Source organism: Drosophila subpulchrella, chromosome 3L, assembly GCF_014743375.2.
Source record: "Drosophila subpulchrella strain 33 F10 #4 breed RU33 chromosome 3L, RU_Dsub_v1.1 Primary Assembly, whole genome shotgun sequence".
Classification (NCBI taxonomy): Eukaryota; Metazoa; Arthropoda; class Insecta; order Diptera; family Drosophilidae; genus Drosophila; species Drosophila subpulchrella.
Genome location: NC_050612.1, coordinates 15,015,851 through 15,034,888, shown reverse-complemented (window position 1 = coordinate 15,034,888; position 19,038 = coordinate 15,015,851). Strand labels below are relative to the sequence as shown.

Below are 19,038 nucleotides of genomic sequence, written 5' to 3'. Positions count from 1 at the left end.
TCACTAATAAACCAATTTCATTATAATCTGATGACATGAATCAGCCGCAGCATCGTTTACAAACAAGAAAATGTAAAGCGAAATACTCGAAAATTTTAAAATTCAAAAAGCCAGAAAGTCGCACCCACAACGGCTCCGAGTTGTCTCTTAGTCATTCCCTTAATGCCTTAATGCCAAACTATAAATTTAGAATTTAATTTCGAGTAATTATGCTCGTTTGCATAGGAGCAAGCGGAGAACAAAAAGCCCAACAAAGTATCTTGTATCTTGTATCTGGCGCACATGCGAAAACAGTTCAAAGACCTGTTCGGCAGCCAAAAAATGTATAAAATACAAAAATCAAGGGAACGGGGTGCGGGGGCCTCTAAGTAATCGCAAATACCTCAGGTAAATGTCAGAAAAATAGTTGAGATTTTAGAGCAGCCATACAGAAATGAATAATAATAAGTACGAGCAATTAATCACCGGCAGAAATGCATCGAGATCTGTGGGAACTGCTAAATTACAATCCACTGACTCGGCGATTTCCCCTCTGGCATTGTGCAACATTTCAATAAATTAATATACCATATACACCATATAGCCACAAATAAATAAATGGAATAAAGACCCGACTTCGACTTGGGCATAGGATAGACATAGACATATAGACCATTGACCAAGTTGGCGTCCATTCATCGCACACGAAAATGACTCAGCCACATAAATTTAATTATAGCCCGGCGCGAAATTTATTTAGTTTTGCTTAGCCCATTATAAAGTAGGCAAACACACGGGGCTATGAAAATATTTAATTAATTATGGCGAGCATGGAAAAATAAGTAGCAATCTATGTGTGTGTGTTCCTGGAATAAGGCGAATAAATGAGCTATATGGTATATGCTATATGGTATATGGCATATGGTATGGATGGGTCACCGAATCGAGTCGGTTCCCCAAGCGCGGCAATTTAAAAAATTAGGCAGCATTTAGTTTCCAATTTTTGTCGTGTGTTTCCCGAAATGAGCGGCACACATTTGCGACTCATTTAAATTTATTGCTGCCGGTTGCCGCTGATTCTGCCGCTGCGGTTGTAATTAATAAAGTAAATTTGACCTCACACAGAGGAAAAAGACAACTCGAGGCGACAATATAATGAATGAATGCCGAAACGGCGATGAGAACGCCAGCGAAACTAGGGGCAATTAGCAAATGCAGTTGCAGTTGCAGATACAGATACAGATGCGAATGCAAATGCAGCAGTTGCAACTGTAAGTTGCAGTTCCACTCGCATTCACATTTTCATTTGCATTTGCAGACTCTTGATAAATGTCTTTGACAGCGCACAAAACAAACTGTGCAAATATTTGACAAAATACAACTATAAATATTGCTTAAGAATTAATGCGACGGCTGTCGTTGTCTCTAAAGAGGTTGTACACAGAGAAAAAGATCTGAGATCAAAAACAAAAGTTTTGTGGAAACCAGAAAACGGATTTCAAGTTCTAAAAAATCGAACTTAGACCGGAACTCATGTTTCCATTTGTCTAGCTGCCTACAATTAAAAAAAAAAGTTATTGTTTCGGATTTTCCACCTAAAATTTGTGGGGAACTTCAATTCCAGACTGTTCATTTAGAATCTAAAATTTTGGCTTTCATTTTCGCTCAGTGCATCTGCATCTGTTGCTTCTGGCAGACAAATAGACTCGTACAGTGACACCAAAAAGTGCGTGGCCCGCTGACAACTGGCTGAGACGTTGGGCGCAACTGTGGCTTGCGGCCTGTCAACGCCACGCCGGCAACATCTCAGCGGCAGCAACATCCCCGCAGCAACATGCAACATCCCAGCAGCAACAGCAACAGCAACAGGCGACAGAAGCCACCGCAGAATCCGCGCTGAGGAGCAAATGGTGTCAATTGGACAACCGCAGAAACTCGCATCTCATCAGATACAAGATACAAGATACTCATACTCCATACTGCCACCATATATACAGGGCGTGGTCCACCACGAACCTAGCGTTTATCTTTTGTTTAAGCACATTTCTGTTGACATTTCTGTTTACCGTTAAATAAATATTGAATAGAAAATGTATTCGTTGAGCAAATATTGTAAATACGATAGTTTCTGAGTCGCTGTTTACCTGGAAAAGACGACGACGACGGCGACGTTTGCATTTGCATTTTTGTGCTCAGGTGCTTTGGGTAGTATGGAGTGCACAGAGTGTATCTGGCGGATGCATTCGCTATCTGGATAGCTGTATCTGGATAGATGTGTGGCAGACCTACTTGGACCAGGCACTTCCATTTCCAGATGCTAGGGCGCGCAGATAAAATGAAAACCATCTGCCATCCGCAGAGAGCTCAGCTATTAAAAAATCAACTTTCAATGGCTTTCCAAACAATTTCCACCGACTGCGGACTAAGCGGGGAGCATTAAAAAATAAGAAGTAATACACACACAACTAATAAAATGCATAAATAAAAACAGCAGCAGTCAGCTAAGGCAAAAGCAGCTCAAAAGTAACATTAAAAACTAAAATGGAAACATATGTTTCTCTTTACAAATTATATATCCAATCGTAATAATTACACGCCACAGCAGAATCGGAAAGAGAAAATATGGAGAAGAAAATGCACTGGTAAAAATGTATTAAAAAAGGCGATATAAATTAATATACTATATTTGAATGAGAATTAAAATTGATTTAAATACATTTATCATATATAGGCATTTGATAAAATAATTATAAAATTCTATTCCATTAGATTTATTTTAAAAAGCTGAAGATGTGAAGATCCACTTAAATGTTTGTTTAAAAAGTGGTAAGCTATTATATTTTGAATACTAGTTCTGGAATTTGAATTTCTCCAAGTGTATGGTGCATTATTCGATTTGGGCAGATCCTCACCCCCTTTTTCTGGACCTCCTTTGTTCACTTCTTTGCGAAGCGGGGGTGCAACGAAAAAAGAACAATTGCAGTCGTTGCAGGGGAAAGGGAAGGGAAAGGAAGGGCCAAAAAGGAAGGGAATAAAACACAAACGAAGGAGATGAAGAGGAATGGCTAAATTAAGAAATGCAGTGCAGAGGGAGAATAAATAAATGGGAAAAAAAAGAATTTGTTCTACGGCAAATGTACACAAAGTAATAAATATTGATGTGCGCGCGAGGAGAAGATGGAAAAAGTACAACAACAAAATAAAGAACATTCCGTTTACATGTGTTCGTCGCTGGCAGCAGATAGAAGATGCAAGATACAAGATACATTTAATAATTCACAGATGCATTTCCAGCAGATGTGTTAAAATTCGTAGAGTAATAAAATAACAAATCAAATGCAGGAAAGGCAACTTCAAAGGCCCATTCCTCAAATGCTGTTTCTGTGTTTACAGATGCGACTCAGCCCGCCGAGATAAACAAACACCGAATGGAAAACCTCTGGATGGACTTCGCTTTTGGAGTCGGTTCGGAAAATTCCCAATCCCAACCATGTGAAATCCCACTCGATTTCGCTCACTTTGCTGGCTAATTTCACGCCGAATTATCCGCCTGCCAAAGGATGCACAAAAGGACTCAAGCGGCCGGAAAAAAGGAAAACCACATGGAGTGCAGTTGCGGCAATCGAACCTTTCCAGCAAATTGCATTCGCATAAAGAAGAAACTGCAGTTGCACTCACTTTTCAAGTGGGTGGTGCACAGAGTGGGCGGAAAATGCCGGGTGGGTGGTGCCAAAGCGGCACCATTAAGCCCAAGTGCTGGAAAAACGGGGGAAAAGAGTTTTTTTAGCTGATTGCCAAATTAGAGGCGTTTTTCAGAGCGCCTTACTTTTTCACGCACTCACTGCTGTAATTCGTGTTTGTCATTATCCTGGCTAGGGAAAAAATCATGAGGGCTTAATGCGGAACTTAAGGAAAGTGGACGGTAATTGCCCCAATTTTAAGAATACGTAATACAAATATTACCACTATTTAAGGATTATTTTAAAATCATAAATAAGAAGTATAAAGTAAATTCAGGTAAAACTATACATAGGCTCATGAGTACGATTAAAAAATTGGATATGGAATTCATACTGTCTTGAACTACGTACATTGTTTTATTTACTTTTAAAATACCTTGAGTTACCTAATAACAAAATGACATATGTATGTATTTCCCAACTGATAGTGAGACATTTTCTTTTTTGCTGTGTAAGTACTGTCGAATTATAACACATTATAATGCCATTTGCGGTAGTTTCTCCGCCAGATGTGAGATAATTTCTTTAATTTCGGTTTTCATTTACACCGCTATCTGTGCTCCCTTTCCGAGAGCCCCTAATTGTCACTGTACCTGCAAGATGCACACGTATCTATATACAAATATATCTCTATCTGTTTCTGTATCTGTAGCTGCAGCGCGCTCGTATCTGACGGTTATAAATATTGTATCTCTGGGACGGTCGCCCTGTGTTTGTCTGCTTGTAATTGCGTAAACAGACTCGTACATATTTTATTTTATATTTTATTGTTTCGCTCCGCTGCGCAGCGCCATAAGGGCAGATACCTATAATTTTCTTATGTCTTTCCTACAATGAAAACACACCGAGGCAGCAGCAGAAACAGGCTACGGCCATGATTATCATCGTGATCATCATCATCATCACGGTCGTCGTCATCGTAGTCGTCATAAAGACAACAGTCGCGACTGCACTAACGACAGAAAAGTGTGTGTCTGTAGCCCACAATAAATGCGGAATAAATAAATAAAGTGTAACAAAAGGCAGCCAAATAAATGGAAATATAACAAAACTTAACGCGGGGAAAACAAACGAAGGAGCTGAAAGCAGCTGGAACATTAAACAAATCGAGTGGGATGGTATTGGAGTGGACTGGATGGGCGGGAGAATGAACTCATTGCAGGGGAAATTACCCAACTTCACGAGGGTTCAAAGTTCTAGCTCTAAAATTGTTAATAGAACTGCACGAAAGAAACCGGTTCCTTCAAAATCTGATTCCAAGTTCTAGCTTTAAAATAATTTCAAGCAATATTCCTAGGAAATATATTAAATGGTACTAATTTATAAGTATATAAACCATAATATTGTTCTTAGGGGAAAATTAAAAAAAATGTTCTATTTCGAAATCTTAACCAAAAAAAATTTAAATCCCAACATAACAAATTTTCCAACCTTTAAAAATGTGCAAAGTTCGGGTTGTAAACCTATATTAAGTCCTATCTTAGCCGATAAAAAATCAGATTCCAAAGGTATTTAGCCATAAACTAACCAATCTGATATTAAACTTATAACCCAGGGCCAATTAGCCAAATATTTTTCTATAATTACCCACCTGCAAGTGCACGGACTTGTCCCATGATTGGAATTAAAAAACCCACATATATAGTGTTATAAAAATTCTATTGTCCCCCGTATACGATAATCGTTTTTTCTTTATTTAAACAATCACCGTCGGCCTGTAAATACAAAGATGATTTGGCCAAATTTGCCAAGTCGCTGCGTCACAGTCCACGAGTCATACAATCCGGGCGACTTTATCAGTCTTTAATATAAGAACTACAAGAGCACTGATCACGTAGCGCCAATACAGAGAGAATTAAAAATAAAATAGAAAAAGCTAGTGGGGCACAGAAGGCCAGAAAAAGAAAAAACAGGCTGGAGAAATCTTATCAGGGAAATTACCAAAGCCAAGAGCTGTGGCATCGACGCGACTTAAGATTACAAATTGTTATTATGATTATATTGTTGTATTATTTGCGCGGCGATAAGATCTATGTGGGTTTATGGCCCGCTCGGGTCTGCCATAAAATAAATTACTTATTTATTTCGAGTGTGTGGAATGGTCGTGCCACTCGGGCACCGAAAACTCCCTTTATATAACCTTTTGGGAAAGAACAATTGCTGCAACGTTTATGGCCAGGGCCACAAACTAAAGAAATTATCGAAATTGCCTCGTAAATTATAGAATTCACATATAATTCAGGCGACTGAACATTCTTCCAAAGTGCCGCCCGCCTTACGAAATCCTTTAATCTTCGGAATCGGAATCGGAATGGAAAGGGCCTGGTTTTTGGGTTATTTGGCGATAAGAGTGCTGGCCCGCTGACATTTTCCATTATTTCTTCGGGGTGGCCGAACATTTATGTAAAACCTGCGGACATAAATTTGATTTATTTCCCACTTCCCCGATTCGAATCAATCAAAGACCTCTAATGAGCTGCGGACCGCACAGGAAACAGCGGATGACACTTGGCTTAAGTTGGGATTGAGACTTGGATCTCTGAAAGGAGAAACATTCACACGGTCAAAAAAAAACTTGCGTACCATTTCCTCTGCTTCTGGATAGAGTTCAACCAACCTGCTTTGCATAAAACTAAAACCAGCTCGAAGAACCCAAAAAAAACCAGAGATACACATGGAGCAATTATGACTAACGCCGGAGACAAAGAGACACTGGAAAACTCGGAAAAGTGGATGGATGGTATGGGGGCCGCCCTTGGCTGTCAAAGAACTTTCAGCACTTGGCAATTTTCAGTAATTTTCTTGCAAAAACAATTCGCAAACGCACAGAAGAAAAGCCAAAGTCAAGGAACTTGCACAAAAATGTGTGTTTTTCTGGGGGGGAGGCGGGAAAAGCCCTCCAGATTTCGTGTTCCTTGCGACTTTTCCTGACTGCTGGGTTTCCCCAATGCTGCGTGTGTGTCTCCGCATCTCTCTCTCTTGCCCACAGTGTGTGTGAGTTTTCCGAGTGCGAGGTCTATGAATGAAAGTGGGGGAAAACTCGAGGGGGGCGGGAAGAAACTCGCCGAGAGAAAACTCTCGGAATTGACTGAGGCAAAAGTTGGACTCTATTAAGTAACAGGCTCTCAGCCGCAGCTTCCTTCTGGATTTTCTCAGTGACGTCGTCAAATTTTGGGTGGTTTTCCCTGGAATGAGGGGAGGTAAATAAGTTGGCAATGGGGTGCCTACTCATACTTGCCGCTTTTACTGCCGTCTATTTCTTCTTGATTTTATTTCTCATTTCATTTCAATAAATTAACAAAGGAACAGTAAATTGTGCGAGCAAAAAGCAGGGAATATCTAAGGGTTTGCCTCCGCATCTCATAAATATGCAGGCAGCTGTCTAGAAATCGGAACTATATGTACTTCGGAAGGTACACTGATATAACACAGTCTTTCTGCATTTAATAACTAAATGCATAAATCATTATTTAATGCAAAATTCATTTATAATGATTTATTTACCCACTCTCAAAGGCACATGTAAACATTTGGAAAAATACAGCTCTCAAGAATAGTGCTCAATGTCAAATATTAAGTGTTTATTGCTGGAATACAAATGCAAAATGCTAAATTGGAGACAAGAATGCAGAATCCAAAGTGCAAAATTGAGCGAAAATCGGAGGCGCATTAGTTGCAAATTGCAATTATGGAGAATTAGAGAATCAGATGCACGAGACGAACAAATCAAATATTTGTGCGACTTTTGTTTGCCTTGCCATCAATTTCTGCCAATTGTTTATAATTTTGTTGATTTTCTTTGCTTTTTCCTTTGCCCATTTGTATGCGTGCATTGTGCAATTTTCGTCATTAGCATTAAATGTTGTTGAATTATTTTTTTTCAACCCGCTGACGCACTTAATGTCGCGACCTCGCCCCCCCTTGACCCACGATGGTCTGTTTTCTTATACAAATAGTAAACCAGCTTTAATTTGCAATCTAATAGAAATAACAACGAAACGAAAAGGTAATGCGACGGGGTTGAATGCAAAAGATTTCGTTAATATGCATGCATTTTCCAGCCGGGGAAAATAAGTAAGACTAACTAAGTGAGCGATTGTCTGGACTAAACAAATGCACTTTGGGGTACGCGGCGTATGCGCATTATGCAAGCTGGCTGCTTTTGCGCAGCCTTCGACGGTGGAAAGGGGTCATCGGGGGTCACGGAGAGCCCGGGAACCGGGAAACGGAACCCTACTTTCTAGCTCTAAGCTCGGCTAGCTTCCGTCCATGCAAAGAAATCCATTCCATACCATATGATACCCATATATGCAATAAGCATTATTTATCAATATTTATGATCATAAGCTCGATTGTTTATCTACTACTTTGTACTGACTCAGAAGACAAGTTGATTCTGCGATCTATGGCAATATATTTATTTGCATGTAAGTGGAACAGCATTATTAGTCACGGAGATCAGTGATCACCTGCCTCATTTCATGACTTCATGATTTTCTTAGCAAAAGTACTTCTTTTAAGTAATGCTATAATTATTATACACAATCTCTTTGGATCGATTTAGCTGTCTATCTGTTATTCTCTAGGAATTCTTAAAGAAATATTCAAAATGTTTAGCTTATTAGTCACTTCCTTTTTTTATGAAACTAATTTTATGGGCTTTCTAAATTTTTAGAATTTTCTTGGAATTTTTTTTAGACATATTAATAAACATTTTTTCTTCTCTGGAAATATCTATTAGCTTCAGGCAATTTTCAAAGAAATATCTGTATATCGTTTGACTTTTTAATTTACCTTAGTCATTTCTTTTCTACACAATTACTTGTATGCATTCATTGCTGAGATCACTTGACTTTTTGTAATTTATTGGTGCTAATATGATATCATTATACCCGTTACTCGTAGAGTAAAAGGGTATACTAGATTCGTCGGAAAGTATGTAACAGGCAGAAGGAAGCGTTTCCGACCCCATAAAGTATATATATTCTTGATCAGGATCACTAGCCGAGTCGATCTAGCCATGTCCGTCTGTCCGTCTGTCCGTCTGTCCGTCTGTCCGTCTGTCCGTCTGTCCGTCTGTCTGTCCGTCCGGATGAACGCTGAGATCTTGGAAACTATAAGAGCTAGGCTATTGAGATTAAGCGTGCAGATTCCTGAGCTTCTTACGCAGCGCAAGTTTGTTTCAGTAGAGTGCCACGCCCACTTTTACGCCCACAAACCGCCCAAAACTGTGGCTCCTACAGTTTTGATGCTAGAGTAAAAATTTTAACTGAAATGTATTGGTCTCGTCAATACCTATCGATCGATCTAAAAAAAACTTTGCCACGCCCACTCTAATGCCCACAAACCGCCCAAGCCTGTGGCGCCCACAATTTTCATGCTAGATACAAAATTTTAACTGAACTGTATCGGTCTCGTCAATACCTATCGATTGACCCAAAAAAAAAATTTGCCACGCCTACCCTAACGCCCACAAGGCTTAAATCTGTCTTTCGCCGGTAGGTGGCGCATTTAAATCTCGCTTTGCTGCTTGCATAGCTCCATTTCCCTTTGGTCCCTTGAGCTGAGTAACGGGTATCTGATAGTCGAGGTACTCGACTATAGCGTTCTCTCTTGTTTTTATTTTGAATATATTGTACATTATTTTTTAATGGATTTTCGGATTTACTTTTTAGAATTCTAAAAATCTTGTGGTGTTACTTTTGAAATATCTTAATGTTTATGAGGCTATAATCCAATAATCTATTCAAATAAAATATTTTTTTTTTACTATTTCAAGATGTCGTATTTCTAAAACTTTATTTACTGTAATACTCTTAAACTTTCTTAAGATGATGAAAAATCCTTTTAATCATTTTTTTGTAACCTTGGATATTTCTATTTATTCATCTTTGGGAAAATATATCTATAACTTTTAGTATTTTATTAAATCCTAATTTCTTAGGATTATTAAAAATACTTTGTATGATTTTCTTTAGATATTGATTATAAATAATATTTTTTGGAACTCACCCTCTCTTCCTCGCGAATCATCTCAGCAATTTCTGGCTTGATCTCCATGTCGTCGTGGTGGGATCCCACCGACGAGGCGGAGGCGCTTCCCGCCACTCCTGCTCCGCCGGTCGGGGCACTGGCTCCGGCTCCACTTCCGGATACCGCTCCACCCGCTCCCCCTGCTCCTCCCGCTCCGGCGGCTGCGGCGGCCAAGGCGCTGGCCATGGCATGTGAGTGGGCCAACTGGTGCTGGGCGGCCAACTGCTGGGCGGCAGCGGCGGCGGCATGGTGATGCATGGCTGCTGGCGGGGGAGGGGGCACGACGGCGGCGTGGTGGGCAGCGGCAGCCACAGCGGCGGCCATATGGGGTGGCAGGGCGGACTGGGCGGCCACGCCTCCGGGCGGGGAGTGCATGGTGGCGCCACCGTTTCCATTGCTGTGACCCTGCGGTTGTGGCGAGTTCCTCTGGTTGCCACCCACACTCGAATTCCTGCCCTCCAAAGTCTGGGGATTGGGTGAGGCGAAGGGATTCCTCACTATCGTGGAGGTGGTCATGGCCAGCGGTTGGCTCTGATTTTGTCCGGGCGTCGCGGCGGAGCACCTCTCGGAGATCTCAGACTCCACACCCTGCAACGAGGGACTTGGAGTGGCGTAGCTGCCATCCCGGGACCTCTTCCTCTGCCTCTGGTTCAGATCCAGGGCTCCCTCGGCCAGCAGTCTGGGTCTCTTGGCCTTCATCTCCTCCTCCGGATCGGGGTCATCATCCTGTCGCAGGATCGCGGTGGCTGAGGCCAGTTCCTCCTCCTCTTCCTCGTCGTCGTAGACGGACATGGGATGTGCGGAGGCGCCTCCATCGCCCCTACCCGCACTCACCTCGGCCAGACCCCTGATCTTCAGGGTTTCGGCCACCTTGAGCAGCGGATTTATCTGATCCTGGCACACGTTGATCTCGCCCTTGTACATGAACTCCACCAGGGCCTTCAGATCCGACCAGTTGACATCCCGCATAATGATGATGGGATGCTGGCAGGGATTGTCGTAGAACAGGGCCTGGAAGTAAGGTGAGCATGCGGAGAGGACCATTTTGTGGGCCTTGATCGAGTGACCCTCGCAGGAGAGGGTCACGTCCACGAAGGATTCGCTTTGCAGCAGCTCATCAAAGACGTTGGTTAAGTTGGACTGGTAGTTGTTCCACCTCAGGCAGAACTGCTGATTATCGCCACCGCCGCTGGGAGGAGCCATTTTCCTCCTGGGGGCCTTCAGCTCGGGATTAGATTTGATTTTAGCCTCCACTGGCGAGGATCGCTGGCCGAATTCGAAGAGTGCGGAGCCTGCTAGCTTGAGGCTTTGCTGGGGTTGTGGGGAGACTGGCAGGGAGCGCGACTTCTTGGCCTCCAGGCGCAGGCGCAGCTCGGGATCATCGGGATCCCGCAGACCCACCACTTCACTGGAGGTCAAGGGTCGTGGTGGCGGGGTCATCGGCTGATCGTTCATCAGACTGGCCTTCGGCTTAACCACCAATGTTGCTGTATCTTTTTCGGTTGATTTTACATCTGTATCTTTTTCCCCCTGGCTCACATCCTGTTTGTGATCCTCCAAAGTGGTTTCCACCACCCTCTCGGGGGAGTATTTCCTGTCTGAATCCTCTGGCTCGTCCAACTGTGGCTCCACCACCATCTTGGGCTCCTCCAAGGGAGCCATCGTGTAGTCACTGGGCTCGTACTGATCCACCTCACCCACCTCCGTCTTCAACTCAAAGTCCACAATCTGTTTGGTCATGTCCATGGTGCTGATGTAGAGTTTTCCGTTCTTATCGGTTCTTTTGCAGGTTTTCCGCGTGGTTTCTAAAACATTTTCGGGGGCGTTACGAGAACTTTTCCTGGGAGCAGTTCAAGCGCTAGAAGGAGAGAAAAATATCACATGATTCGGGGAAAATATATCAGGGTAGTTCTGGAAAAACACATTATACATTTTCTAATTTTAGACAATATTCCTCTAAATACGGTATATTCTCATTTTTTCGTTTTTAAAATATATTTATATGGACAATTCATTTGGTTCTGTTGGGACTGTTACTATAATTTCTGGGTACAACTTTATAAATCGTCGTGATATCAACAGATACTTCATTAAATATTTTAAAACCCGTATTAAAGTGTACTCAAATCTTTCTCTAGATCCTATATTTTAAAGGGTTTTGACACTTAAAACCATTAAATTTTCGGTAGTAATGCCAGCTTTTAATAAATATAACTTTACCAAACACATTTAATTATAAATTCTATTTGTTGGAATCATCAAAGAAAACGTTTCTGGTTTAATAGTGCTTGCATAATTTCCCAGAAGTAAGCCTTGATAATATTTGCCGTACTATTCCCCCTGCCACTTGAATATATTCGGATCTATAACAATAATATCTAGGCAAGTGTTTTATCCACATCAAGCTGAATCAGCGAGCGCATTTGCTCTTAGTCATAACTCTATTAAATAAGCCTATTAATCTTGGCCCCCTTCCCTGCGAGTCGAAAATTTCCATGAATTTCTATTAATTTATGTTTAGTATTTCCCAGCCACCCCGAACCGCCCACTCGGGCCACCCACCACCCACCACCCACTGGAACCGCCCAGGCCAGAAATGTGCTTTATTAGCTAAAAGCTAAGCACACATTTATTTATGTTTAATTTGGCTTAATTTATATTACTGAGCTGCAATTATTTGTAGTCTCCTCTGTATCGTATTTATACGCATATCCACACATATGTACCGACATGTATCTATATGTGGTATCTATGTGGAATCGCTTTGTAATTGTGTGTGCGATTATTGCTTATTTTGTATTGTTGTCTCTGGATCTACTTGCATGCGCACATCGCCCGTCTATAGATTTATATTTAATTAAATATTATTATTTATGGCACGGACGGGGGACGAGGGAGGCCAAAAGTAATTATATTTATTTAAATATTTTGTATAATTTTAATTTATGTGTGTTTGTGCTGGGTGGGGTTCGCTTTCGCTCGTTTGTTCGGGCTGCAAAAGTTGACTCTGCTGCGGCGGCCATAAAATTTAATTATATTTATTATTATTGTTATTATAATACTTCTTCTTGCTACTTTTTACGTTTATTATTATTTCATTCCAATTAAATCTTGTGGCTGTAGCGACTCGGCGTCGTCGACTGTTATTATTTTTGTTTATTTTATTGTTGTTTCCCCGGATCCAGAGAGTCATCGTCGAGGGAATCTGGGGGTAAGGCCATACCCCTCCATCATCTGGGGTTCTGAGGGAAATGTTCCCGGCGAGGAAAACCCCCGTCTGCTCGCTCCTTTTTGGCAACTTTTGCTTTATTGTTATGGCCGCGCTCTGCCTTTTGTTATTCCCCTTATTTATTCATGTTTGTTGCTTTTATCGTGGCTGCTCGCATTAAATTTGATGCTTCTTGGGAAAAACTCGGCCTCAGATAAATAAATAAGTAAATTGCCTAAATGCAGAAAGAATCGGAGAGCTTCAAGCCTGATTTTAGGAATTTTATAACTAAAATGGGGACTTTAATAAATGTTAAACATGGTTCATATCGACTAACTTAGCTATTAATAGTTATTCAAAAGGAAGGCATCTTTTCTAAATGAGTAACAACTTTTAAAACTTGAAACTAACTTCTTACAATTTCATCTCACACTTTTTTGAATGAACTTTCTTTGAACTCATAATACCAAAACTCCCACCTCCCCTGATTTACAAACTTTCCACACTTCTTCCTGTTTCCTCGTAATATATATTATTTTCGTTTAATTATTTATAGCCAGCGCAGCTGCTGACGGCAAAAAAAAAACAGAGGGCCACTTTATTTATTTATTGTTTCTGTATTTATTTATTTAATTCAGTCTCGAGGTTGTGGATCCTTAAAAGTGGGCACACAAACACACACACACACACAGGAGCACACAGCGAGAAATAAGGGGGCGGTGTGCGGGCGTTCAGACACATTTATATATTGCATATTGTATTTATTTATTAACGCTTATTTATTATTTATGCAGCAAGTAATAAATTACAGAGCCAGAGAGCTGGGTTTTCCGTCTGGATTTTCTCGTGTTTCGTATCGTTCGCTCGCTGTGCTGGGAAAATGTTTACAAACTGTTTTTGGCGCGTGCCACCCACTCGGAAAAGTGGGGAAAACTCGCAAAAGTTGCTCCTTCGAGTGGGTTTTCTTCTTAATTTTCATGGGCTCCCGAAGAAGACCAAGAAACATTGCTTTTTACGACCTTTTCGCTGGGTGGCTTGTGTTATAAATTAATAAATTACAATTTCTTTGGTAGCGCTAAGGAAAATGCGCGGAAAATGTGCGAGGGGGTGGAGGGGTGGTGTGGTCTTAGCATTTCCACTGGATAATTTATATATGTATAGGGGAGGTACAAAATCGATTTCCATTGCAGCCCAGTCATTTGTCATAAATAAAGCACTATAATTAATAAAATAATCACCGCACACATACACTTTTTCCGATACGTTCACTCTAAGTTCACTATTTTTTGTTTTAAATATTAATAGAATACTTCTGTTTATGTTTTCGCCTTGTTGTTTTTATTTTTTGTTTTTTGTTCACTGCATGCAACACATGCTGTTTCTGTTGTTGTTGTTGTTGCACGTCACTTGTTGTTGCTTTTGCCTTGGTGTCTCTCTGTTGTTGTTTTTGTTGTTGTCGCTGCCTTTCAGTCAAACGTTGCACTCACGCCGAAAGTCAAAAACGAACTGAATCTCACAGATAAACGAACTGTATTTCAAAAATTGAATGAAACTCGACGCCGCTCTGCCGACGCCGACCGAGCAGTTGGCAGCGCTGCCCGCTCTCGCGCGGCGAAAGAGAGCGCCGGCGTGCTGTTTTCCGGTTTTGCGGCGAATTTAATAAGATTGGGTGGGATTGCTTAAGAGAGGAAGTGTGGGCTCTCTTTGCATTTTATTTTTTCCGATTTATAAAGATCTTTTTTTTAGAAATTAGCTTACAACTTTTAAAAACTTTTTTTTTTATATCTTTTTTAAAGACAAGAAATACATTTTTAAGAAAAATATTTTTCAAAAAAAAAAAAGGTTTTGTTTTCTTTATCAAACCTTTTGTTTTTTACTTTTTTGAAAACCTTAAGCTGGTTTAAAAGAATTATAATACCCAATTCAACCTCTACAACTTATATCACATCTCAATCCATAACTTAAAGATATAATTCAAAGCTTATGCAAATGATTAGTCTACTTTAATATTAATATTAATATTAATTATTTTATTATTTTGTACAAGCGAAAATACAGTTTCAACAATCAAGTAATTCTTCAAGAGTTATACCTGCTTCTTAAGTTCTTATAAAAATAGTAAAATATTCAAAAAGCGTAATATTTTAGGAAAATAAAATTTTTAACCAATTTCTCAGGACATTTTTCTCGGATAGTATATTTTGAAAGCTTAAGAAATATTCCAATATATTTTTGTTACATTTTTTTAAGCACTTGAACGACAAAAGAAATATATTACATGGGCCTTAATTTAGGGAATTTTATTATAAAATTGTTAAATTATGTAAGTTTTGAATTTTAAAAATAAAACAGGTTTCTTTAAAAATCTCATCTAATCGGCATAGTAGTTTACCTATAGGCAATAACTGAAATTGCAGCCTACACCTGCAACTTGAAGAGAAAAGCAACAGCAACTTGCAACTGAGATGCAACAACAACAGCAGCACCACAAGCATCAACAACAACAACAACGGCTGCAAGAAAGAGAAACTGGCCAATGTCCAGTAAGAAAGTGTTTCAAAATAGTTGCCAACCCTCTTTCTTCTTCTTATTCGCCCCACCATCCTTAACCTTTGTGTTGTTGCTTTTGCTGCTTAGGCACAGAAACTATGGCAAAAAAGAGCAGAGAAAAAGTGGCGACAGCAATATACACACACTCGGCACACTTGGCCACGCCCCTTAAAGTGCCCATAAGAGGGCGAGAGTGCGAGAGAGACAGCGAGCTGCTTGCTCCTACACACACAAACACACACACACACACATGCGAACCATCGAAGAAGGGGGAGCAACAACAAAAAAAGCGCCAGAAAGACGAGCGAAAACGAACGAAAAGCTTCGGCTGCACTCTCTTCTCTGCTCCCTCCCACCCTTTCTCCCCCTTTCACCAACCCACTTGGAAAACGAAAACTTAGGTGGCAGCCGAAAAGAGCAAAAAAAAGAGAACGGAGAAAATAAGGAAGGAAAGAAAAGGAGGCAAAGATGCAGCAAGTGCAGCATGTGACGTCACGCGGTAGGCGGCGCCTATGAAAACGCATTTTTAATATGAATAGTTGTTGGTTTTTCCCTTGTAGTTGTTATTGCTTTGCGCAGCCAATAACAACAACTAAAATAAATCCCTCTTTGTTTTGCATGTGTTCGTGTGCGTGTGTTCACTTGTGTATTTGTATTTGCTATTTTGTATATTTTGCATATTTTATTCCATTTGCCCTCTCTCTTTTTGAACTTTTTGGCATTCGGGCGCCTCCACGAGCCTCTGGGAACTTCGTGCTCGACGCCGATTGGCCCGACCACTCGAAATATATCTATATTGTATATATATATATAAATATATACGTGAGTGTGTGCCTCTGTGGGGGCCAAATACTTTTATATATAGAAATCTGCATATATAAATCGGGGGTGCACACATGGGCTAAAAAACGCGTGGCACTCCGCAAATTATTTTTTGAGGCCTTCGTTCGGCGAATCGGCGTCAAGAGGCTCGAATTCTTCCCATTCTTCGGGTGTCTTTCATTTCTGCGGCGCCTTGACGTCTTGAGATGAGCCTTTTGCCGGGGAAAAATCATTGGGGCTAAAAGAAAGAGGTTTCTTTTTTCCTGGCTTGTATTGTCACCTGTCTTTTCGACATTCCTTTTAGTTCTTAAATTCAATTCTCAGCAACTTTAAGAATGAATTTATATATAAAGAATTGTTCTTAGAAATGTATGCTTATAATTCCAGAAATCCAATCTTGTTGATTATGAAAAGTAACAAAACTTAAAAAACATCTTTTAAAGACTACTAATTCTTCTTAATATCCCTTAAAATATCATTAAAGACAGAACATGATTTTTATTGTGATGCTGTATTAAAAAATATATTGAAATATTCTTAATACACCGAAAGCTAGTCAATAAAAATATTAAAGTTTACTTGATCACAAAGAATATCTTCTTTATCAAATAAATAGATATTTCTAGCACCGAAAAGTAGGCAACAAATTTGTAAGTAAAAGAAGGAACAAGTTATGGCTATTATAAAAAAGGAACTAACTGTAAATATTATCCTTTAAATGTTTCTGTGTTTAGAACTTATAACTGTTTTATAATAATAAAAGCAATTTTTGAGGCGGAAAGAAATTCTGAATTAAAAAATTGTTTAAAAAATGTTGCTGTAGAAACCGTTGATTCTAATTAAAACTTTAGTTTCAAATTATTTTCAAAATTTGTTGGCAGAATACTATGTATTTAAAAAAGCCCACCAAAATAAACAAAAGGATGGCGATCACAGAAATCTTTAAAATCCCTACTCAAATATTTTTAATCTACAGAAATGCACACTTACATTTGGCAGGAGAATTCTTCCTTTTCTGATTTTTTTTCGGCAGCCAGCGAATTGGAAAAGGGGAAAACGCGGCGGCTCTTTCGAGGCGGAAATGAAGGCCCTTTCCGCTTTGACAAGTCCGAAGATGGCTCACGGTGGCTGGAAAAACAACGAGGAAAAACTAACCGGTCCGCTGGGAAAGGAAACTAGCGCGCTTCCGTTCTCCTGAAAAGCTGCGATGAGGAAATTCAAAGTGAAATTATCGGAGCGGCGTGAAGAAAGCGTGTGGGCAGTGGCAAGGGCATCGGTGTGGAAACCACGTTAAAGGACCTCCGAAGGACATCCGCTGGCAAAGCGAAAGAGTTCAAATTGCCAGCAGCCAGTCCTGAAAAAATACCGTCACACACTTGCAGTCAAAGGAGAAAGCGATGGCCAAAGAAATGGCGACAGGAAATGACCAAAGCCACTGAAAGCCGGAGTTCGGAAAGAGATTGTCGATATTGGAAATACTCTCCAAAACATTTTAGAACATTATAGATTCGAAGATATGTATTTTTAAAAAGATTGAAATTTTACTCTTTGGGGCGAACGAATATTTTATGGATCGTTTAAAAGAAAGTTCCAACCAAATCTGTAGAAACATCTGAAGATAATATTTATAAAGGATCTATGGGAGGTAATTGTACACAAATTTATTGATACTAAAAGTACATGTCTTGTACATTGTAACAACCTCTGATCTTTAATAAAGTTATTGATCCTAAGATCCTCAATCCTTGAAAGAAATAAATGTTGGATGATAATACTTAGCATACGGAACTACTAAAAGTTTCCCCATTTTATGTTATAGAAAAGTGAACATTAAAAAATGTGAGTAACAGAATCTCCAATTCTTTTAAGTACCTGACCATCATTCTCAAATATTGATAAACAAATAACGATGATTAATCGAAAGTCTCTTTGAAGGAGAGCATTGATTCCAAATGAAAATAGACGAAAAGAGGGACCTACCGTATGCTACTGTCCACAGGAGGAGCGGTATTCAGAAAAGAGTGAGAAAAGAGGGAAAAAGGATGTGGGAGACGCCGGAAAATGGCTGGAAAGCCTTGCGCCTTTCTGCGCCCATCCATAGAAGTGGACAAAAAGTCCTCATTCTTTGCCAGTTTTTCCAAGCTGCTCTTGAACGCTCCTCCAAGGCTCTTCAAGCTTTCCCTGCCAGAGACTCAAAACAAGGACAAGCAAGATGACATTCATAGCGGAGAAAAGTAGGCTTTTTAGAATCAGAATTGAAAATGAAGAAAACAAATGGAAAACGATTTCAGAGAATCTCTATACATGGAAAAGGAAATTTTATATTTTTAACAAAAATGGTTAAAATTAAGAAGATAAACATATAGGATCATACACTCCGTTAAAAATATAAACATAATTTTAGAGAAATAGTGTGTTGAAATATAAATAAATATAAGGGTGAAAATGGGTATTATGATCTTATTAAAATCATAAATTCATTGAACAAATTGTAATACTAATGCCAAATGATTAAAAATTATTTTCATAAATTAATTTAATTTAATATTTTTGATCCCCAGAAATTAATATGGTGGAATCGGACCTTTGCGTTAAAAAAGTATTGTTGCCTACTTTTAGGAAACTTTATATGCAAAATCAGAAACCTACGGTTTTTGGTGGAACCTCAAATTATTTAAAATAAATATTTTAAGTCTTATAACATTT

At 39.8% G+C, this 19,038-nt stretch overlaps 1 protein-coding gene across 2 annotated transcripts in view; it reads right to left on the bottom strand.

Moving 5' to 3' along the window:
• LOC119553414 (protein bric-a-brac 2) overlaps window positions 1-14,449 on the bottom strand; it is a 30,741-nt gene extending 16,292 nt beyond the window's left edge. For both annotated transcript variants that reach the window (XM_037863789.1, XM_037863790.1), the window contains exons 1-2: window positions 14,210-14,449; window positions 9,732-11,610 (exon numbers count right to left, since the gene is read on the bottom strand). In XM_037863789.1, the coding sequence (XP_037719717.1) occupies window positions 9,732-11,498 (1,767 nt within the window). In that variant the 5' untranslated portion in view covers window positions 11,499-11,610; window positions 14,210-14,449. The remainder of the gene's footprint in view (window positions 1-9,731; window positions 11,611-14,209) is intronic.
• Between the last annotated feature and the right edge of the window lie 4,589 nt (window positions 14,450-19,038).